Source organism: Pelodiscus sinensis, chromosome 2, assembly GCF_049634645.1.
Source record: "Pelodiscus sinensis isolate JC-2024 chromosome 2, ASM4963464v1, whole genome shotgun sequence".
In the NCBI taxonomy this organism is placed as follows: Eukaryota; Metazoa; Chordata; order Testudines; family Trionychidae; genus Pelodiscus; species Pelodiscus sinensis.
The window spans coordinates 125,134,724-125,159,076 of record NC_134712.1 but is presented as its reverse complement, the minus strand read 5'-3'; the positions used below and the strand labels follow the sequence as shown (position 1 = coordinate 125,159,076).

Genomic DNA, 24,353 nt, shown 5'->3' with positions numbered 1-24,353 from the left:
TGTAAATTTTGGTTGCTTCTCAGTGAATCTATTTAACAAAAGCATGAAGTTTAAAGCCTCAACTGGTGCTTTCTTGGAGTACGGAATTCTTTTCTTGTTGTCAGCAGCATTAAATTCACTATTTCATTCCTCATATTTATTTTCCATCACATTTGTTAATGATGTTCATCCTCTTCAATTTATTGAGGCATAGGGAGCACCGGATGAGGGAGAAAATGTTGTGTTCACAAATAGGAGAAGAGGTTGAGATATGAATGGTGTGAATATCACACAATTACATGTGACTATTTCAAACATTTGTAAGTTTCGAAATAGTCTTAAGCAACTAGTTCCATTATTGCTTTTAGAAATCTCCAGTGGAGCAGATATACAACTTATACAGTGATGTCTGAAAAGCCCACCATTCAGCTAGGAGAACGTGTCACTGTAAAATAACTTGAGAACAATAGTAGGACGAATGTGTAAAGAACGTAGAAAATGAAATATTAAAACAGACCTACCTTTCCTACATATTGATAATCAGAGCCTGTATACTCCTCCAGCAAAAAGAACTGGTTCCACATCCAGCCCCGTTTCTGGCGGTGAAGTGCTTTCCCATCACTCCCTGATACACGTGACACAAAACCTTTTGGTTGGTGGTCAGTAGTCCTTCTGAAGAGCATTTCTGCATAGCAGGGATGTGGCAGGTACCCCCAGAGCAGCAATAGCAGTAAGACTTGTTGTATTATCATAGTTCTCCACTGCTGATTGTCCTCCAAGCCAGATGGCTGTGGGGGAAATAATGTCGTTTTCCTGGGTTTCCTTTTGGTGTCTCTTTAGTTGGCAGTGAAGCCAAATTGTTTCCCGTTGTTCATCTCTCTTCTGCACATATCCACCAAATCCTTAAAGTAAACAGAAAAGACATAGTGTAAGTTGAAAATATTCCATTTGTCTGTGACTCTCTCCACATCAGACTTCACCGTACAGTTGCAAAGCCTCACAGCAAAAAAAGCAACGTTTTATTTCTCATGTGCACTTAACTGATGACTGGTGTGGAGACCGTAAGGGTTTTTTGTCAACCTTCACCAACTCAGAAGGTTTCAAATACAGTGAGTAGCTGCTTTCAAAACTTAACATGAGAAACACGACCAAAGTGCATTTTTTCTTAACATTTTCAGTTTAATAACTCTGCTGATGGTTTTTTTTCTTTATGTAGACTAGGGGATTAATACTATTAGCACTTAAATATTAAATACTGCAGCCTTTACTTCAGATATTTTCCACCTGATTTGATTTACAAGTCTTCTAGTGTTTTATTAATCTTGTTATCCAGACGCCTGATAGGCTAATGCAAACCAGTTTTAGAAGCCATAGAAATGGTGAAACATTAGTTCCCCAAGGCTTTTTAAATGCCAACAGGAAACATCATGTGCATCATAAGAAATGCAACATGACAAGAAGCAAACTTTTTAATATAAAAAAGATCTCAGGATGTGGTGCTTTCTGTATGAACTGAGGTAGCATGCAAACTGAAATTTAAATTCAAGAAAAAAATGATTAAAGAACTAGAGCCTTTTCTGATTTGATGTTAAGTCATAGGGAACTTAGGACATTCTTGGTTTACAATATACTTCAGATCTGAAAATCAATACATGACTATTACTACATACTGAAAAAAAGGAAGTCCACTTCCAAAATTCTTTTGTTAGATTTGTGCAGCATTTTGGTTTTTCTTCCTGACAAAATAAAGCAGCATCTAGCACCACAACAAAACAATAGGCTGATTCTATCAATCTTATGTTAACATCCGACAGAAATAAACTGTTTCCAATTTTGTGCCTATGCTCCTTCTCAGCATATTAGTATTCACCACTTTTGACACCATTAGCTGGTTACCACTTTAAAATATTAAATTTGGAAATTACCAAACACTTAAGAGCAAATGTCTGCACAGCTCATTTACATTTGTTTCAGTGGGAAAATAATGAAATACATTTTTAGAAAGGAATATTAACACTTACATGTTATTAGGATCACATTTGATCTTTAATTTCATTCCAAAGCACCACTGCAATTTGACTGAAGCTATTTTGAAATATATTAAGTATAAATAAAAGATATATAATTATGTATCATAATGGTACATGAAGGCCTTTAACTATACACAATCATTATTGCAGAATATTCTAACTCTATACATAAATATAGAAGACAAAATCAGTAACTATAAATACAATGAACTCTTGTCATATGCAAATAAATATACTAAATGACTGAGGACAAAAGTTTCATCAGTTCTGTCGTTTCTAAAACTTTTTTACTTTAGGCTTTTAAACCTCTGGCTAACAAAATTAGAACACTACGTTGCTTGTAAATCCAATTTGTGCACCCTATTTTTTCAGTAACTCTTTGCCATGCTTCCATCACCACCTTTTTCAAATCCTACCTAAAAATATTCTTTGTAGCAATATCTCCTGTAAGTACTTTTAAGTACCATGCACCTAATAGAACTTGGATATATGCATGCCTAAAATGAGTAACTACATACACTTATTACTGTAACAGTTGTCTTTCCTTCCCCCCCTCCCCCCCACATTTATGTATCCCACCCCTACTTATGGTATCACATCTAACAGTTAATGCATAAATTTGGCAGAGGGATACTCTGAACAGAAGTCCCTTTGATTTTCCATGAACATGAAGGACATGACTTTGCCATTAATTCAATGGAAACAATATTGGACTGTTAGACTGACATTCTTCAACAATCTTTTCTTTTACTTATTTTGGAACACTAATAGTGACTTCTGTGAAATACTGCTGCTGCTACTATTTCCACAATATTTTATTTTAAATTATATAATAAAAGCTGTGCATAGACTATATAATGCAGTCTGTACCCATACAAGATGTAACGTAACTGTAGAACTTGTTGATTTCTCACTCGTTAAATTTGTGAGAGAAAAATGTTGGCTTGATATTTCAGGATCTTTTCAGCAGCAAGAGTATATGAATACTCCTATGGCTTTTCTCTTCAATAGTATAAATTTTTTTAAAAAAATTCTCCTAATTCTGCAAAAGGTGTATTTATGCTATTGTTTCCAGCTTCTCTTTATGTTCATATGTGGTATTCTTCATGTGCAACAAAAGAACCTGAAAAGATACAGCAAATTTGTGGGTGTTCCCTGATTATTTCCCTAATTCTTTGGTACACCTTAGAACCACGCATTGGGCTATATTGATCCCTCACAGAAATCTTTTCATGACGGTGGTTTTACACCATGGATGAATACGTTCCTAGGTGTTTAAGATTCTTCCAAGAAAAGCTGTGTAAAATTTTCATAATTTCCTTCTTCCTTGGAGCATCACTACTGTTGAAGTTCACTGAAGTTCACAACCCAAGGAGTTTGTAGTGATGCTGGGCTATTTCTTGGTTTGGAGTGGACAGCATGCAAAACTTAGAAATTTCACAGAGTATCAGAACATAGGCCAGATGGTCTTAGAAGCTAACTTTTGATTTGAGCGTTTGGGTTCATTCAGAGCTGAAGGACTGGTAAACATCACTAAGTATTTGTGCTGCAAGGAAAGAATTGAAGAGTGTCATCCACAGACATGTTCACAGTAATTTATAGACATTTGAAAAGTTTTGTCATCATAAATGCCAAACAGTGCGTCTTGTTGCCTGTCCTCTTATTGTGACCTGGGTTATAAAAAAAGAATTACTGTACTTTTTTTTTTCCAATTTGCAAAAGTTGTATAATGAGTCTCACATCTTAGAAAGTTTCAAATATTTTTCACTTTATATAATATTTATTTTTAAAGCAATCCATAAAATACGAATATCTCCCAGCACAATGTATTACTGGGAGACATTGTATTACTGATAAATGTCTGCTTCTACCTGGATACACAAATTGTTTTTGACTTTAATAACAGCAAGATCAGGACCCAGGAGTATTCCATTGTAATGCTGTATCACCAGACCAACACATCCTTACTTGGGAATGGACATCAGGGGATGGATCCCTTGATATTTATCTGTTTTCTTCATTCTCTCTGAGGCAACTGACATTGTCCACTGTCAGAAGACAGCATACTGGGCTAGTTGGACCTTTAATCTAACCCAGTAAGGCCATTCTTATATTCTTGTATGAGAAAACAATATTTATGTGAGCAAAGATTGGAAGTATAAGGCTCAATCATAAGTGTATAACATGGAGTAGGTACCTTGTTGTTTACTTGTTGCTACATAAGACTACCACAAGTCTGTGTTGCCCACACACCCAAACATACGGATTTTTTAGAGAGCGAAAGATTCTCTAAATTTTGGTCTTAGATGATGGTTCATGAAAAAGATGGGAGCTGTTGCTATATTACCCTCAAGATGGAAAATTATTGGATTACCTGTAAAGGAGGTACAGTATCTTCTTTCTCTTGCTTTCCCCCCATCCCTCCCAATTGGTATGTATACTCCATCATTCACATATCACTGTTTGACGTACAAGTGTTGTTAAATTCCTCCTGGGAAATAATGTTTCGATGTTAGGGAGTGTTATTGAATTTCCTTCTTGTTAAATTAGGTCAATGGAATGAAAGCTCTGATGGAATTTGTTAAAGTTACAAAACTAGCTAATGTACATGAACTTGGCAGGCAAGACTGCTTAATGGATATATGGTTCTCCCCCTTGGACTCCTGTTTGAGTTCAGCTTGCTGCTTTAAGTGTAATATTAAGTTTGATGGTCACCGACTTGAATGAAATAAAATGTACTTTAAAAACAACAAAAGCAGACTGCCCTTTTGCCTTATATACTACAACTAGTAGTGGCAATGCCGCCAAATAAAGAACACTGGGAGAAATGGTATTTTTGTTTCAGAGTTATAAGAGAAGGTATAATGACAATGAAAGAAAGAAGGCATTCCCAGTTCTGTACTAAATACTGAAGGTCAGCTGAGATTCTTCATTACTTTATTAGGGCTCATCTAAATCAGTGGTTCTCAACAATTTTTATACCAGGGATTTGCAAACCCATTCACAAACTTTTGATGGACAAGTAACATTTTATTTGCATATTTGCAAATTAATTATGCAAATGAATATTCAAATATGAAAATAAAATGTTACTGGTCTGCCAAAAGTTTGTGAATGGGTTTGCCAGCCCACAGTATAAAAAGCCCCAGCTCCCAGAACCCCCAGTGCCAGACCTAATGCCTAGAGCCCCTCACCGCTGCTCTACCCTCCCCCCAGCACCAGCCATTAACCCAAGTCCCCTAGGGACAAAACCAACCCCCTCCCATTGCCAGCCTCTCACCCTCAGAATTCCCTAGTGCCAGCCCCTCTATCCCAACACCTTAGTGCCAGTCTCCTGTTTCCAGAGACCCACTGCTCCTAGATCCCCCCTACCAGCCCCCAGACCTCAACATTAGCTCTGTCCTCAGTGCTGCCCTGCCCTGCTAGCCCCCTCACTCCTAGCTCCATCCCCAGAGCCAGCCAGTGCCAGATCTCCTTCCTGGATGTCACAGTGACCCTCAGTGTCAGTCCCCTCACCTCTTAGAGCCACCCACCCCCAGAACCTCCATGCCTGCCCCGCTCCCGTCATCTAGCCCTGCCGCTGCCTCCCAGCCACCAGCTGAACACAGAGCACCTCGTGTGGCAGGAAGCCTGCGGGGAGCCCTCAGCATGCTGGGCCCCTGCTGAGCTCCACGTGGTGCTTGCCCCCAGGTGAGTGCTGCAGTTCCCTGGCCCCTCCTGAGCGTAGCTACAGCGATCAGCCAGTGCCACGCACCAAGCGCCGTGTGGAGTCCAGCAACCGCCGTGCTCAGTATAGGCCCAGCGTGCTGCAGGCTCCCTGCTGGTTGCCTACTGCAGCAGCTAAGCTCCACATGGTGCTTGGCCCTGGCTGAGTGCTGCAGCTGCCCATCACATGACCCGGCCAGCAGGGCTGCTTAGCGGACAACGGAGCTGGAACCAGGGCCAGGGTGAGGCTGCTCTAGTAGTGACAGCTTCACAGCAGTACTGGCTCCAGCTGCAGCATACCTAGTGGCCCACTGGACCGCTCACCCTGCTGCTGTGTAAGGAACTCCAATGGGTGAGGCTCATTAGCAGCTCGGGGGATGGACTGGCAATGTGCTGCAGCCCGGTAAACAGGGTTTCACGGCCCATCGCCAGTCCATGGACCAACAGTTGGGAACCGATGATCTAAAACACTGGAGGAACCCGTACTGTTCAATATCTTCATCAGTGATGTAGATATTGGGATAGAGAGTACGCTTATTAAGTTTGCAGATGATACCAAACTGGGTGGGGTTGCAACTTCTTTGGAGGATAGGGACATAATTCAAAATGACCTTAGCAAGTTAGAGAAATGGTCAGAGGTAAACAGGATGAGGTTTAATAAAGAGAAATGCAAAGTGCTCCACTTAGGAAGGAACAATCAGTTCCATACATACAAGATGGGAAGTGACTGTGTAGGAAGGAGCATGGCGGAAAGGGATCTAGGGGTCATAGTGGACCACAAGTTGAATATGAGTCAACAGTGTGATGCTGTTGCAAAAAAAGCAAATATGATTCTAGGTTGTATCAACAGGTGTGTTGTAAGCAAAACTCGTGAAGTCAGTCTGCCGCTCTACTCTGCACTACTTAGGCCTCAGCTGGAGTACTGTGTCCAGTTCTGGGCACCACATTTCAAGAAAGATGTGGAGAAATTGGAAAGGGTACAGAGAAGAGCGACAAGAATGATTAATGGTTTAGAGAACATGACCTATGAAGCCAGGCTTCATGAACTGGGCTTGTTTAGTTTGGAAAAAAGAAGATTAAGGGGGGACATGATAGCGGTTTTCAAATATCTAAAAGGGTGTCACAAGGAGGAAGGCGAAAATTTGTTCCTCTTGGTTTCTGAGGACAGGACAAGGAGTAATGGGCTTAAAGTGCAGCAGGGGAGGTTTAGATTGGACATTAGGAAAAAATTCCTAACTGTCAGGGTGGTCAAATATTGGAATAAATTGCCAAGGGAGGTGGTGGAATCTCCTTCTCTGGAGATATTTAAGAACAGGTTAGATAGACATCTGTCAGGGATGGTGTAGACGGAGCTTGATCCTGCCTTGAGGGCGGGGGGCTGGACTCGATGACCTCTCGAGGTCCCTTCCAGTCCTATTATTCTATGATTCTATGATTCTAACCTGAAACTGTTACCGGCTTCTGTTTTCACTTTATTAGTGCTATTTTCTACACAGCAGCCCCAAAAACTGATGTTATTCCAAAATAACATATTCCGTGTCTACACTACAAGCCATTATTTTGACATAATGTTGAAATAATGTCCAGACAGAAGACTTCTTACTCTCAGTCCTGTAACTCTCATTTTACAAGGAGTAATGGAATTCAGAGGAAGAATGCTCTTTCTTGGACTGCCTGCTGTGTAGACAGCGCCAAAAGCTGAAATAAGCTATTTCGACTTAAGCTATGCAATTGACCTACCTCAAATTGCGTAGCTTATTTCGGCTTTCGCCCTGCCATGTAGACATGCCCTGAGAAAAAGTCTGATGAAATATTTTCTCCAAAAACGTTATGTGGAATTCAGCAGAATCTCAGGATTTTTTTTTCTAAGTTCCATATGCATTCTGAATGAATGTAATACTGATTTTTTCACTCAATTTTTTTCCAGTGTGCAATGGATCATGCCCTTAAAACAATATTGAATATTTGTTGCAACAGGAATTCCACTATTTACAGTTTTAAATCTGAAGCCTTATTTCTGTAAAACTATATTTCAAATTAAACCAATCTCCCCACCCTCCACCCCCACCCCGGAGATAGTAGATTGAGCCCGATTCTGCTCTGATTGACATCAATTTAGCTTCACTTCAAAAGAAGTACTCCCTATGTTCTTTGGTGAGCTGCAGAATCAGGCTAGTTATCTTGATATAGTCCCATGAATATGTCTACGCTATGGTCTATGTTGAAATAATTTTATGTCCCTGCAGAAACCACCCCTCTGAACAACATAAGCTATATCAACGTAAATGCTTGAGTGCATGGTGCTATGTCATCAGGAGATAAAGTTCATATAAAATGGGAACTGACCCAGATTCTCTGTCCAAAATGTGATATTGGCCAAACCTGAACTACATTTTAAGTTTGAAACATTTCAGAAATCTGCTTTAAAATGATTTTCTCACTCTTGCGTGGGTCTGCATTTCTGCTCTGAGTCAGAACTACAATCAGTTGTGCCAAAATACAACATGAAAGCCTGTTTGCACCATTTCAGGCCTAATCAGAAGCATGAAGTCCCATGACTAAGACTTTTCTCATAAAATTGCCAGTCCAATTTGCAGATTTCAAGGCATTCACAAGTAGGTTTGCTTTACGTTAGTGGTCAGATTCTGATTGTTGTTCCAAATCAGAAAGTACCTTCGAATCTTTCCAGAGATGCCCATCACAAAGTAACTTAACATTGCTCCCTGGTTTCAGTATGTTAGAAATGGCACGGGAGAAGCTCCTTGCATGATAATTCACTTCTCACACTTAACATTTCATCCAAAACAAGGAGATACAGAGATGCATGCAGAATTTTTTGAAGTTCACCTTTTGCATTCAGACAAGTCAGCGTAAGGTTAAGTTGTAGGAGAGTTCTAGCTCCCTGAGAGTGAAGTAATTTATGGCACTGACAAGATGTAGAGCAACAACAGTGTCCTTCAATATTATACCACAATATTGCTAAAATTCCAGAGGAAGTTGTTATTCTGGTCAGAGAATTCTTCATGACAAATTAAGATGACCTCTGTGGGAGGTTTTATGATGAGAAAATTTCCATTCTGTTATAAGGATATAATGGGACAGATTCTGCTCTCACAACAGTTTTATTTTGGTTTACACAATCTTAATGTATGACATTGGTGGAGTCACCCCTAAATCACATTGCTGTACATTCATTCTAAATTCTTTAGCCTACTTCTGAAGTAATAAGACCTACTCAGCTAGCCTTTAGAAGAATAACTGGATAAATACATGTTTTATCTCTTCATCAGCCTCACAAAATTCTATGCTCATTGGAACTTTGAAAATTTCAACCTCTTTTGCCACATCTGTAATAAAATAGATGAAGACAAGAAACAGAAAAAAAATTATGATAGGTTAAGAGCACTGCATGGAAATGTGATCATCCGTAAATACTCAGAATTTTTCAGAAAGCCTTTGACAACATAACTTACCAAAGGCTCTTAAACAAGATAAGCTGTCCTGGGATAAGAGGAAAGGTCCTCTTATAAACTAGTAAGTGATTAAAAGACAGGAAACAAAGGGTAGGAATAAATGGTCAGTTTTCAGAATGCAAAGAAGTAAATAGTGGTATGCTCCAGGGCTCAGAACAGGACCAGTCCTAATCAACATACTTATAGATGACCCTGAAAAAAATGAAATGGGGAAATTTGTACATGATCCAAAACTACTTCAGATAATTAAATCCCACACAGATTGCAAGGATCTGAAAAAAGGATCTCACAAAACTAATTGACTGGGTAATGAATGATAAATGAAATTCAATGTTGATAAATGCAAAGTAATGCATATTGGAAAACATAATTCCAATTATACATATAAGATTATGTGGTCTAAATTAGCTGTTTCCACTCAACAGAGATATCTTGATGGCACTGTGGGTAGTTTTCTGAACATATCCATTCAATGTGTAGTAGCAGTCAAAAAGCAAACAGACTGCTGGGAATCATTAAGAAAGGAATAGATAAGAAGACAGAAAATATCATATAGCCTCCATAGCCATATGAGGAAAGATTAACAAAAATAGGACTTTGCACTTAGAAAAAGAGAGGATTACAGAGGGGAATATGACAGAAATCTATAAAATCTTGATTGATGTAGAGAAAGTAGATAAGAATGAGTTATTTGCCCCTTCTCATAACACAAGTAGTAGGGGTCACTAAGCAAAACTAAAAGAGAGCAGGTTTTCCTTAAACAAAAAGATGTATTTCTTCACACAATGCACAACCTGTGGATTGCTGGGGGATGTTGTGAGGCCAGACTATAATAGGAGTCAAAAAAGAATTAGATAAGATCATGGAGAATAGGTCCTTCAATGGCTATTAGTTGGAATGGACAGGGATGGTACCTCTACTCTCTGTTTGCCAGACATTGGCTATGGGGAGAAGGTATTGATGGTTACCTGTTGTTGATTATCTCTGGGGCAACTGACATTGGCCACTGTCAGAAGTCTGGATGTTGGGCTAAATGGACCCTTGGTGTAACGTAGTCCCAAGAAAACCAACCAGTCAAAAACACAATAACATTAAAATGGTATTTCTGATTTTTAAAAAAATCCCAAAAAATAAACAGACAAAAAATCTCTTCTCTGAAGAGAGACTGCATGCAAAATGTCAGCAATATTGAGATTTTCCTTGGATAAACTAGGGGGCAGTTAAAATTGAGTTTATATAAGAAGACTATACCATTAATGTTGAATACAGAGAAATTAGTGACAATTCAAACTGACATACAAATGCACAAATACACTACACACGGCTCACCGATATAATGACCCACATATACTGTGTTTGGACTAGAAGTAGATTGGACTAGATGACCTCTCAAGGTTCCTTCCTGTACTATGATTCTGTGGAGCTTAGTACATGAGCTTCTAAAGCTTGAGCTAAAAGCCAGATGGCTCTGTTAAATGTGTAGAGCAAACCCATTATCTCTCCTTGTAAGGGGTCCAAGTGCCACTACATAGCACAGTGAACCACAATAGGTAGGTATGAGGTACATGAGTATGTTTTATGAATCCCCCAAACAGCACAATAGGTTTGCACAATCTTCAATCTTGTGTAGTAAATGAGGTCTCAATAAAAGGTAGTATGTAAATAATTATAGTGAAATAGCCAGGCAAGTGGATCCATCAGGGTGATTGTAATGCTATAATTTAGAAACAACATATGCCAGAGAAATAAGTGCATGTTATCTTAGAAACAACACATTTATTTTTTCCTTATTCCATTGCAGTCCATCTTTGATGTATTTGACTTTTCAGGGAATGGAAAGATCATAACATTCTATTAGGGATGTTGTCAAGATCCTATACTGAGAGGTACAACACCACTTGCAGTCCTCGAGGTTTAACATTCTCCTTGTCCTGCAGGTGATTTCTTATCCAGCAGCATGAATTCTAATGAATGACACTGAGCATTTATGAACATGACATTCTTTTCCTTCAGGGCAGATGAAATTTTAAGGCTTCAGGTCTGTATTTCTAGTGCTTTCTCCCTGCCAGACAACTATCAACCCCATCAGAGAAACAGAATAAGCACAGAAGCATGCCAAAACATCTAAAACTAACCATAATCGCATCAGGAGTTTATATCTGCGGCTCAGGCTGAAACCTTACCGTTTCAGAGAGCAGTCAGTTCACTAAGGCATGAAGAATTGGAGCACTGAGAGACTGTGCTTGCTTAGAAGACTGTGTAATTTAATAAAGTGCTCATTGGGATCTACATACTGGTTCTTCAAGCCTGTGTTGGTGCCTGTGCCTGCAACATGGAGATTCCCAGGGTATGTCTACACTACCCCGCTAGTTCGAACTAGCGGGGTAATGTAGGCATACCGCACTTGCAAATGAAGCCCGGGATTTGAATTTCCTGGGCTTCATTTGCATAAGCGGGGAGCCGCCATTTTTAAAACCCCGCTGGTTCGAACCCCGTGCAGCGCGGCTACACAGGGCACGACTAGGTAGTTCGAACTAGGTTTCCTAGTTCGAACTACCGTTACTCCTCATTCCACGAGGAGTAACGGTAGTTCGAACTAGGAAGCCTAGTTCGAACTACCTAGTTCATGCCGCGTGTAGCCGCGCTGCACGGGGTTCGAACCAGCAGGGTTTTAAAAATGGCGGCTCCCCGCTTATGCAAATGAAGCCCAGGAAATTCAAATTCCGGGCTTCATTTGCAAGTGCGGTATGCCTACATTACCCTCCTAGTTCGAACTAGCGGGGTAGTGTAGACATACCCCCATTCCTGCTAATCAGATTGATGATAGTGGGAACAAATTCTCCTGTGAAGACAGACAAACAAATGCCAGAGAACCGTGGAGGCCCCCAGTTTGAAACCTTACAGCAAAAGAGTATAATGGAAATGACAATGCTTCTAGAAAGTTTTCTGAAATGATACATTTGCATCCTTATAATTATGTATTGGAATAACAGTTGCACACATCCTATAGTATGCATTGTTATTCATGTTACCACAGGTCTTTCATTTGATTTTTCAGCTGAACCAACATCAGACCCTTTGTATATTTACAATGTACTCGATAATTCTCACAATAAATGGTTTGCCAATTAGCTTTTAAAATTAATTTGAAACTTCAGCTTGTATTCATTCAGCTTATTTTAAGAGGGATAAGGGATCTTTCGGAAAAGGCTTTATTTTCCGAAAGATCCGCGTCTAGACTGGCACTTTTTTCCGACAAAGCTCCATGCTGAAAAAAAGTGGCAGCCATTTTTATGCTAATGAATCAGGGGAGATTTAAATCCCCTCTTCATTAGCAATTGCGATACGTCTAATTTGCATCCCTTTTACGAAAAAGGGATGCAGTCTAGACATAGCCATATTGTTTACCATAGTGTTGACTTGGTTATAGCTAAATAAGTCTTCTGAGAAAATAGATACCTGAATAAGAAACCTCTGAATGACTAAAATGTAGGATTACATATACATCACTAACTAGTTCACTCATGGTTACCTAGAGTTATATTAAATCAATAAATAACTGTGATCATCAAGACTGGAAAAACTCAATACATTAATTAAGCCTACTACTCTTTGTTATAGGAAACTATGTCCCTATAGAGCAAAAGAAACCTTAAATCCTGAGTGCTTCAAGGATTTCATGCTAAAAAAATCACATGGATTTTGAGATCAAGAGAATTTATGGCTTCTTAGACAAAAAGAGGAAGGAGCTTTGAACTGGCTTGTAAGCTAAAGATTTTACCACTGAATCTTTGGATAAAAGGCTTACACAATACTGAAGAAACTCTAGAGAAATTAGAATAGTGTCAAAATCATTAGCTGCATATTTTGTTTTGTGTTTAACGTGTGATAGTCGTGCATGCATAAGTTGCAAATCTTGGGTATGACAGACAACAGCAAGGTCATTTTGCTTAATTGACATTCTTTAATAATTAAATAAGGGTATGTCTATACAGCAAAGTTATTTCCAAATAAGAGCCCTTATTTTGAAATAACTTTCCTAGTGTCTACACAGCCAAACCGCTATTTCGAATTTATTTCAAAATAGCAGAGCGCTTATTTTGAATTTGGTAAACCTCATTCTATGAGGAATAACACCAAATTCAAAATAGCTATTTTGAAATAAGTGCTGTGTAGACACTTATTTCGAAATAGGGGGCCTACAGCCTTCCCCAGGGTGCCCTGGTGGCCACTCCAACATCAACCAAGAACACTTTTCTCTCTTCCCTCCTCCCCAGAGCCCTTAAAGGGGTAGACTCTCGCCACAGTGTCTGTGCCAGTTCCAAGCCTGCCAGCCCAGAGCCAGCAGTCACTGCCCCTGACCCAGTGGCCCCCAAACATGAGCCGCAAACTACTGGCAGCCAGCCCTTCACTGCTCCCCAAGAGCAGTATGCCAGCTCCCAGGAGCCTGCCAGGGTCCAGAGAAGATGGGCACCTTCCTGGACCAGGGTGGAGATCATGGACCTTATTCAGGTTTGGGGGGGATGCACCCAATGTCCATGATCTCCAAACTAGATGGAGAAACACAGCCATCTATGGCAGGATAGCTGCCAGGCTGGCCACCAAAGGCCACAAACAAACCCAGGAGCAGGTTTGCATGACAATCAAGTTGATCCAGCGAGACCCCCAACCCTGAGCCCTGAGCTTCCCCTCCCCCTTCTTCCCCTTGCTTCCCCCTTCCAGCTCTCTCCTCCCAGGTTTCCCCCCTCCCCTCTCCCACGCTCTCTCCTGCCTCCTTTCCCCAGTCTCACCAGAGTTTCATTCCCTCCCCCCAGTTTTGTTAAATAAAGAGAGTTTGTGTTCATGAAAATACGTGTATTTTATTTTCATCAGGAAGGGGGGGTTAGGGAGGGGTAAGTGGAAGGACGTGAGGGAGGAATGAGGCACAAGACCCCAGTGGGGCAGACTAGGGAGGCTCTGAGTGCTCCTCAGGGTGGAAGCTCTCCCGCAGGGCCTCCTGGATACTGTCAGCCCCCCGATGGACCTCCCAGATGGCAGCCTGCAGAAAGTGCAGCCAGGCTGGTAGCAACGCATCCACGAGAAGCACCAGAGTGCCCAGGGACAACTCCACACAGTAAGTCCTGACCTTGTGCCCTGCTGGAACTGGTTCCGGCCAGACTTAAATGTGATTCAGAGTCCATTCAGTGTGGACGGGCTATTTTGAAATAGCAAAATGCTATTTCAAAATGCATTTTGTGTGTAGACACATTATTTCAAAATAAGATTTTTCGAAATAAGCTATTTCGAAATAACACTGCAGTGTAGACATTTGCTAACTGGCCTCATTTTATAAACTCTACTTTAGTTGACCTGAGACAAGCTGTCTCATAATTCCACTGTCATACAAATCTTATAGTAAGTAAATAAGATCTACATTTATGGCTCCATAGTTCCATGTTGGTACCAAAACAAGAACAGGTAACAAAACAAGAATAAAAATTTGTGATAAGATTACAATAAAACTTTAAGTCTAATTTATTTATCTCTTGACAATGATAAGATCCCATCTTGAGTTTTATTTTTGTATATTGTGAGCACTACGATTTAACCATTTTGATTTTGCTTTCTGTAATTTCTCATCTGCTTTCAAAAGTGTTTTGTTAATAAAACTCAAAATCATAATAATTTTCCACTCTGTATATTACCTAAGAATAGTAAGAAAGGGTATGTCTACATTACCCCACTACTTCGAACTAGCGGGGTAATGTAGGCATACCGCACTTGCAAATGAAGCCCGGGATTTGAATTTCCCGGGCTTCATTTGCATAAGCGGGGAGCCGCCATTTTTAAAACCCCGCTGGTTCGAACCCCGTGCAGCACGGCTACACGGAGCACGAACTAGGTAGTTCGAACTAGGCTTCCTAGTTCGAACTACCTAGTTCGTGCCCCGTGTAGCCGTGCTGCACGGGGTTCGAACCAGCGGGGTTTTAAAAATGGCGGCTCCCCGCTTATGCAAATGAAGCCCGGGAAATTCAAATCCCGGGCTTCATTTGCAAGTGCGGTATGCCTACATTACCCTCCTAGTTCGAACTAGGAGGGTAGTGTAGACATACCCAAACCTAGTAGAAATAACTCATTGATTAAATTATTTAACCAATGTGAGTTTAATAACTTGATAGAATGACTCTTGAGGGGCAATTTGCAGACCTTTGGATTTTCTGTGATGTAAAGGTACATCTACATTAGCCCCCTAGATGGATCTAGGGAGGCTAAAGAGGGTGACCGAAATTGCAAATCAAGCCTGGGATGTAAATATCCCGCGCTTGATTTGCATGTTCCCGGCTGGTCGCCATTTTAGAAATTGACTAGCCCGAAGTAATTCCCGCATCTACATGCGGCAGTGAAACGGGATTCCGATTTAAAGCCCCTAAATCGAATTAGCTGGTAAACCTCATTGCAGGAGGAATACCAGCTAATTCAAGTTAGGGCTTTAAATTGGAATCCCGTTTCACTGCTGCATGTAGACGCAGGCAGTTACTTCAGGCTAGTCAATTTCTAAAATGGCGACTGGCCGGGAACATGAAAATCAAGCGCGGGATATTTAAATCCTGGGCTTGATTTGCAATTTCAGTCGCTCTCATTAGCCTCCCTAGATCCATCTAGGGGGCTAGTGTAGACATACCCTAATGGAGCAGGATGATTCTGCAGAAGAGTGAACTCTTCAAATGGCAGAAAGTTATCTTCCAGATAAGTCTGTTTTATCTGCCTAACTGGAGTCACTGTTTAATGAGTGTCGCAACAGCAACTTGTGGACACAGCTTCATCTATAGTTGTGGTTCTATGTAATTTGCCATTCAGCACTGTATTGTACTGCATGGGGGTATAAAATATAGCAGAAGGTTTGGGATACATCTACATAGTCCATGGCAGCAAGGTCAACAGACCCAGGCTCATGCTAGCATGATAAAAATAGATTTGTAGGCAGTGCTTGAAACTGTGACTGAGGCTGCTGGTTTGGCTATAAAGCCTAGGGAAAGGGGTAGCAATCTTGAAACATCCAAGAAATGATGATTATTAAGTGTTGAACATGAGTGATTCCTACTAACTTCATCTGAATCCTGCATACTTAATTCCTTGGAATTTGAGAGCTTGTGTATGTCTGTTTTGGCATCCTAAAACTGAGGTACCCTAAATTTTTGGATAAACTTAAAAAAACCAACAAATAGTCTGGTAGCACTTTAAAGAATAACAGAACATGTAGATGGTATCATGAGCTTTCGTGGACATAGCCCATTTCTTCAGATGACTGGAGTGTTGAACATTGAGTTTCTAAATAAATCTGCAAAAGAGACGAGGAGTCCTGTGGCACCTTATAGACTAACTGAAGTGTAGGAGCATAAGCTTTCGTAGGCAAAGACCCACTTCGTCAGATGCATGTAGTGGAAATTTACAGAGGCAGGTATAAATATGCAGGCCAGGATCAGGCTGGAGATGACGAGGTGGATCCAATCAAGGAGAATGAGGCCCACTTCTAGCAGCTGATCTGGAGGTGTGAATTCCAAGAGAGCAGAAGCTGCTTTTGTAGTTAGCAAGCCATTCACAGTGTTTGTTTAATCCAGAGTTGATTGTGTCAAACTTAAAGATGAACTGTAGCTCAGCAGTTTCTCTTTGAAGTCTGGTCCTGAAGTTTTTTTACTGCAGGATGGCTACTTTTAGATCTGCAATTGTGTGTCCAGGAAGATTGAAGTGTTCCCCTACAGGTTTTTCTATGTTGCCATTCCTAATATCAGATTTGTGTCCATTGATTCTTTTACGTAGGGACTGTCCAGTTTGGCCGATGTATATAGCAGTGGGGCATTGTTGGCACATGATGGCATATATTACATTGGTAGATGTGCAGGAGAATGTACCAGTGACAGTATAGCTGATCTGGTTAGGTCCTGTGATGGTGTTGCTGGTGTATATATGTGGGCAGAGTTGGCACCGAGGTTTGTTGCAAGGATTGGTTCCTGAGTTCGAGTTATTATGGTGCGGTGTGTAGTTGCTGGTGAGAATATGCTTCAGGTTGGCGGGTTGCCTGTGGGCAAGGACCGGCCTACCTCCCAAGGCCTGTGAAAGCGAGGGATCATTGTCCAGGATGGGTTGTAGATCACTAATGATGCGTTGGAGAGGTTTTAGCTGGGGACTGTAGGTGATGGCCAGTGGTGTTCTGTTGGTTTCTTTCTTGGGCTTGTCTCGTAGCAGGAGGCTTCTGGGTACACATCTGGCTCTGTCGATCTGTCTCCTCACTTCCTCGTATGGGTATCGCAGTTTACAGAATGCTTGTTGAAGATCTTGTAGGTGTAGGTCTCTGTCTGAGGGGGTGGAGCATATGCGGTTGTACCTCAGTGCTTGGCTGTAAACAATGGATCGAGTGGTGTGTCCGGGATGGAAACTGGAGGCATGCAGGTAAGTATAGCGGTCGGTAGGTTTTTGGTATAGGGTGGTATTGATATGACCGTCACTTATTTGTATTGTGGTGTCCAGGAAATGGACCTCCCGTGTAGATTGGTCCATGCTGAGGTTGATGGTGGGGTGGAAGCTGTTGAAATCATGGTGAAATTCTTCCAGAGTCTCCTTCCCATGGGTCCAGATGATGAAGATGTCATCGATATAGCGTAGGTAGAGAAGGGGTGTAAGTGGACGAGAGCTGAGGAAGCTTTGTTCCAGGTCAGCCATAAAAATGTTGGCGTTTTGTGGGGCCATGCGGGTGCCCATAGCAGTGCCACTGGTCTGGAGGTATATGTTGTCACCAAATCTGAAATAGTTGTGTGTGAGGATAAATTCACAGAGTTCAGCCACCAGTTGTGCTGTGGCATCATCAGGAATACTGTTCCTGACAGCTTGTACTCCATCTGCATGTGGAATGTTTGTGTAGAGAGCCTCTACATCCATGGTGGCTAGGATGGTGTTTTCTGGAAGATCACCTATGCACTGTAGTTTTCTCAGGAAATCCGTAGTGTCACGAAGGTAACTGGGAGTGCTGGTGGCGTAGGGTCTGAGCAGAGAGTCCACATAGCCAGACAGTCCTTCAGTGAGAGTGCCAATGCCCGAGATGATGGAGCGTCCGGGATTTCCAGGTTTGTGGATCTTGGGTAATAGATAGAACAACCCTGGTCGGGGCTCTAAAGGTGTGTCGATTTGTTCCTGTGTTTGTTTAGGGAGTGTCCTGAGCAGATGGTGCAGTTTCTTAGTGTATTCCTTAGTGGGACCTGAGGAAAGAGGCCTGTAGAATTTGGTATTGGAGAGCTGTCTGGCAGTCTCCTTTAGGTAGTCAGGCCTGTTCATGATGACAACAGCACCTCCTTTGTCAGCCTCTTTGATTATAATGTCAGAGTTGTTCCGGAGGCTGTGGATGGCATTGCGTTCTGCACGACTGAGGTTACCAGGCAAGTGATGCTGTTTTTCCACAGTTTGTGCCTCTGCACGTCGGTGGAAGCATTCTATGTAGAGGTCCAGACTGTCATTTCAGCCCTCAGGAGGAGTCCATGTGGAGTTCTTCTTCTTGTGCTGTTGGTGGGAAGGTATCTGTGTGTCAGTGCACTGTTCAGTGTTGTGTTGGAAGTATTCCTTGAGATGGAGACGGCGAAAGTAGGCTTCCAGATCACCGCAGAACTGAATCATGTTAGTGGGGGCGGCGGGGCAAAAAGAAAGTCCCCGAGATAGAACAGATTCTTCTGCCGAGCTGAGTGTGTAGTTGGAGAGATTGACGATATTGCTGGGTGAGTTAGGGGTACCACTGTTGTGGCCCCATGTGGCAGGTAGGATTTTAGACAGCTTAAAGTCCTTTTTCCTCTGAAGAGAAGTGAAGTGTGTAATATAGATCTCCTGTCTTATTTTAGTAATGTCCACTTGTGCAGAAGGTTGGTGTTTTATGAGAGACTCCAGATTGGAGAGCTCTTTTTTGATGTTTTCCTGTTTGCTGTTCAGGATGCTGATCAGGTGGTTCCTCAGTTTTTTGGAAAGTATATGGCATAATCTCTCACTGTAGTCTGACACTCCAGTCATCTGAAGAAGTGGGCTGAGCCCACAAAAGCTCATACCATCTACACGTTTTGTTAGTTTTTAAAGTGCTACCAGACTATTTGTTGTTTTTCTTAAATTTATCCTGTACACACTAACTTGGCTACCTCCGAAGCTCCTAAATTTTTGAACATGAACATTTTGGCTATAATTCTTTCCACAAGCAGAATTCTCTCTCTCGCTCTCGCTCTCTTTCTTTCTTTTTCCCCTTTCAGCACTGAAACTGTTTTCCCAACATAGTGTATTATGACAACACAACAGTGGCAGAATTTTACTTTTCTTTTGATGACACTATTTAAATGCCTTCCACTTTTTTGCCAGAACTGTGTGGGGAGTATTGTCTGCACAGTATGAACAGTATGAAAACCTATCGCTCTGGAATAAAATGCAGCTTGTTTTGATGTCTCATTGTCATTTGTAGATGATCTGAGAAGTTTCACATACAATTCCTGTATTGGAGATATGTCAGAAAATAAAGCTAATTTTTTCTACTTTTACAAGAAGCAGCTGGTGCACCAGAAAATGGATGACAGGACTGCGAGTTATAGGTTAGAATTTCCTTGGAGACAGAAGTTAACCTTTTTTTTATTACCCTTTTATTTGACCACAGCTGTAACTGGCAACTGTGTTTTCTATTAAGGAACACGGTAAATTTGCAGGCAATATTGCATAGCTAGTGCTGAACTGAATGTTACTTATCGTAAAATCTCGAGTATAATGCGCACTTTTTCCTGGGTTTTTTTAGCATTAAAGTCAGGGTGTGCATTATCCATAAATATAATCTATGCTATCATGTGCCGAAAGTGTCCGTCTGCTATGTACATTGGACAAACATCTCAGACACTTCGCCAAAGGATTAATGCCCACAAAACAGATATCAGACAAGATCACAAAGAGAAAACAGTTTCTTGCCACTTTAACCAGAAAGGACACTCTCTAAATGACTTAGCCACCTGCATTCTGCTACAAAGACCTTTTACATCTGCACTTGAAAGGGAATCCTCTGAACTGTCATTCATGTTAAAATTCGACACTTACCAACAGGGACTTAACAAGTCTTTGAACTTTCTCACCCATTACCAAGACAGTTTCCCCAATTATCACCTGTAATACCATTAACTCACAAACATCCCACTCTCCCTACCTTTAATATCAGCAATTCACAGACACTTACCTTCCTTCCTCCCCCTTCCCACCCCCCCGCATCCCCCTTCTGTTCTGCAATGTGATTTGTCCTTTTCATATTTGTTCATTTTTTTAAATTCTATCCTTTGGTATATATGGTTGTGACTACTTTCTTCCACTATTTGATCTGAGGAAGTGGGTCTGGCCCACGAAAGCTCATCATCTAATAAACCATCTTGTTAGTCTTTAAAGTGCTATATTGTCCTGCATTTTGCTTCAACTACCCCAGACTAACACGGCTACATTTCTATCACTATTCTACATGCAAGGCACTACATTTAGCCGTTTGGAATGGAAATCCATCAACCATATGAAGAAACTCGCACAGATAGACAGACAGACATCATCTTTCTATCCAAGTGCAAGAAAATGGACATCGTACCCAAAGGACTGAAAGTGAACAATCCACTAAGATCAACATACTTCACTGACTACAGTGAAAGACTCTGCCTCACACTATCCAAGAAATTAAGAAACCACCTGATAAGTATTTTATACAAGAAACAGAAAACCATCAAGAATGACATTTCTAACTTAGATCGTCTCATCTCAAGACAAACATCCACACCGACTGACACCTTGCAAGAGTTTTGTTCCACCAGACAAGAAATCTACTATACACACTTCTATTCCCTACAACAAAGAAAAGACAATAAATTTTCTAACCTGCTCCATACCACTGGCTACAACAGCAACTGCCTCAACCCACCGGATAATATTGTTAACCTCTCCAGCTACAAACTCAATCCAGCAGAAGAGTCTGTCTTGTCCCGGGGTCTCTCTTTCTGCCCCACGTCCCCCACAAACTGGATACAATTTTGTGGTGACCTTGAGGCTTTTTTTCGCCGCCTCCGTCTCCGAGAATATTTCCAAACCACCACTGAACATCAATCTGACCTACCAGATCCCCCCTACCAACACCAAAGGAAAAATAATTCTATATGGACTCCCCCTGACGGTCGGAATTACAATCTGGATTTCTATATACACAGCTTCCGCAACAACGCACAGACTGACATTATTCGCAAACGACAACAAGCGACACACAATCTTAGTCGCGCTGAACACCATGCCATCCAGAGTCTCAAAAACAACCTGGACATTGTAATCAAACCAGCTGACAAAGGGGGTGCTGTGGTCATTATGAATAAGGCCGACTATAACCAGGAGGCAACCAGACAACTCTCGAACACCACATTTTACAAACCTCTCCCCTCTGATCCCACCTTGGACTACCAAAAGAAACTACACTGTCTCCTTAAAAGCCTCCCCACAGCTACTCGGGAACAAATCCTCACAGAATCACCTTCTGACCCCCGACCAGGATTGTTCTATCTACTTCCCAAGATCCATAAACCTGGGCACCCCGGACGTCCCATCATCTCTGGTATTGGCACGCTCACTACTGGTCTATCCAGCTATGTAGACACTCTTCTCAAACCCTTCGTAACCAATACCCCCAGCTATCTCCGAGACACTACTGACTTCCTAAGGAAACTACAAAACATCGATAACCTCCCCAATAATACCATCCTTGCCACCATGGATGTAGAAGCTCTATATACCAACATCCCACATGAAGACGGATTACAAGCAATTAGAAACACTATCCCAGAGGACACTACTGCCAACCTGATAGCAGACCTATGTAACTTTGTTCTCACCCACAATTATTTCCGGTTTGAGAACAACTTATACCTCCAGATCAGCGGCACAGCCATGGGTACACGCATGGCCCCACAGTATGCTAACATCTTTATGGCTGACCTAGAACAACGTTTCCTCAACTCCCGTCCCCTTTCACCCCTCCTCTACCTACGGTACATCGATGACATCTTTATGATCTGGACACATGGCCAAGAAACACTGGAGATATTCCACAGAGATTTCAACAACCTACACCCCACCATCAACCTCAGCCTGGACCATTCTACACGAGAGATCCACTTCCTGGACACCACCGTACAAATCAACAATGGAAAATTAGACACCACTCTCTACAGAAAACCCACTGACTCATACAGTTACCTACATGCATCCAGCTCCCATCCAGAACACACCACACGATCCATCGTCTATAGCCAAGCCCTTCGATACAACCGCATCTGCTCTAACCCCACTGACAGAGACCAGAAGCTTCAGGATCTCTACCAAGCATTTATAAATCTCAACTACCCACCCAGAGAAACAAAAAAGCAAATTGAAAGAGCCAGACGAATACCTAGAAACCATCTACTTCAAGACAGACCCAAGAAAACCAACAATAGAACACCACTTGTCATCACCTACAACCCCCAACTTAAACCTGTCCAACACATTATCAATAAACTACAGCCTATATTGGAACAGGATACCATACTCAAAGAGGCTCTGGGAGACAGACCCATAGTCTCCTATAGACAACCACCTAACCTCAAGATGATTCTTACCAACCACCACAGGACATACCACACTAATACCAACCCTGGTACCTTCCCTTGCAACAAACCCCGTTGCCAGCTTTGTCCACATATTCATTCTGCTGATACCATTATTGGACCTAACCAAGTGAGCTATAAGATCAAGAACACATATTCCTGCGCATCCAGAAATATAATCTATGCTATCATGTGCCGAAAGTGTCCGTCTGCTATGTACATTGGACAAACATCTCAGACACTTCGCCAAAGGATTAATGCCCACAAAACAGATATCAGACAAGATCACAAAGAGAAAACAGTTTCTTGCCACTTTAACCAGAAAGGACACTCTCTAAATGACTTAGCCACCTGCATTCTGCTACAAAGACCTTTTACATCTGCACTTGAAAGGGAATCCTCTGAACTGTCATTCATGTTAAAATTCGACACTTACCAACAGGGACTTAACAAGTCTTTGAACTTTCTCACCCATTACCAAGACAGTTTCCCCAATTATCACCTGTAATACCATTAACTCACAAACATCCCACTCTCCCTACCTTTAATATCAGCAATTCACAGACACTTACCTTCCTTCCTCCCCCTTCCCACCCCCCCGCATCCCCCTTCTGTTCTGCAATGTGATTTGTCCTTTTCATATTTGTTCATTTTTTTAAATTCTATCCTTTGGTATATATGGTTGTGACTACTTTCTTCCACTATTTGATCTGAGGAAGTGGGTCTGGCCCACGAAAGCTCATCATCTAATAAACCATCTTGTTAGTCTTTAAAGTGCTATATTGTCCTGCATTTTGCTTCATTATCCATAGGGTTTGTTTTTTTTAAGTTTTCATTTGGCAGTTATGCGGCAATTAATTAATTACAGGACACCAGAGGTTAAGTTGATTTTTATTAGCATCAACAAGCAACTACATACACAGTTTCAAAAAGGTACGTTAAACAAATGAAATCAACACTGCAGCGCAAACAAGCAAATACTGGTATGTTAATTGATCATCTACTCATCTTTAAAGCCCTCGAATTCACTTTTGTTAGAATCTTCCTTGAACAGTTGAGCAATATCTTCCGGGGTATAGTCCTTGCCATCTTCATCCAGGTAATACAAATCATCGTCATCTTTGCATACCAGTAATTCGCCCTCGGCCGATTCATCGTAGCTAGGATTCATCCACAGGGCATCATCCTCGCTGCCATCCATAGCATTAGAGATGCTGCATTTCAGAAACCCCTTCCTTATTTTAGCAAGATCAAGTTCAAGCCAGACATCCGCTATCCACTGGGTAACATCTTGCAGCATTGGTGTTTGCATACGTCCACCTGCAGTAAATGTATGTTCACCTTCCACCAACCAGGTGTTCCATTTCCTAAGTAGTGTATCTTTCATTGGCTTGTGAACTGTCACATCAAGAGGCTGCAACATTTTGGTCATTCCACCAGGAATAATTGCCAAGTCTGTTTTGTCCTACTGAAGCCTTTTCTTGACGGATGGCATATGATGACACCGAAATGCATCCAAAACT

The 24,353-nt window shown here is 41.5% G+C and overlaps 1 protein-coding gene across 3 annotated transcripts in view; it reads right to left on the bottom strand.

The window, feature by feature from the left end:
- The window catches only part of CDH10 (cadherin 10), a 167,414-nt gene that overhangs the window by 109,039 nt on the left and 34,022 nt on the right, over positions 1-24,353 (bottom strand). For all 3 annotated transcript variants that reach the window (XM_075921417.1, XM_006112616.4, XM_075921416.1), the window contains exon 2: positions 501-881. In XM_075921417.1, the coding sequence (XP_075777532.1) occupies positions 501-731 (231 nt within the window). In that variant the 5' untranslated portion in view covers positions 732-881. The remainder of the gene's footprint in view (positions 1-500; positions 882-24,353) is intronic.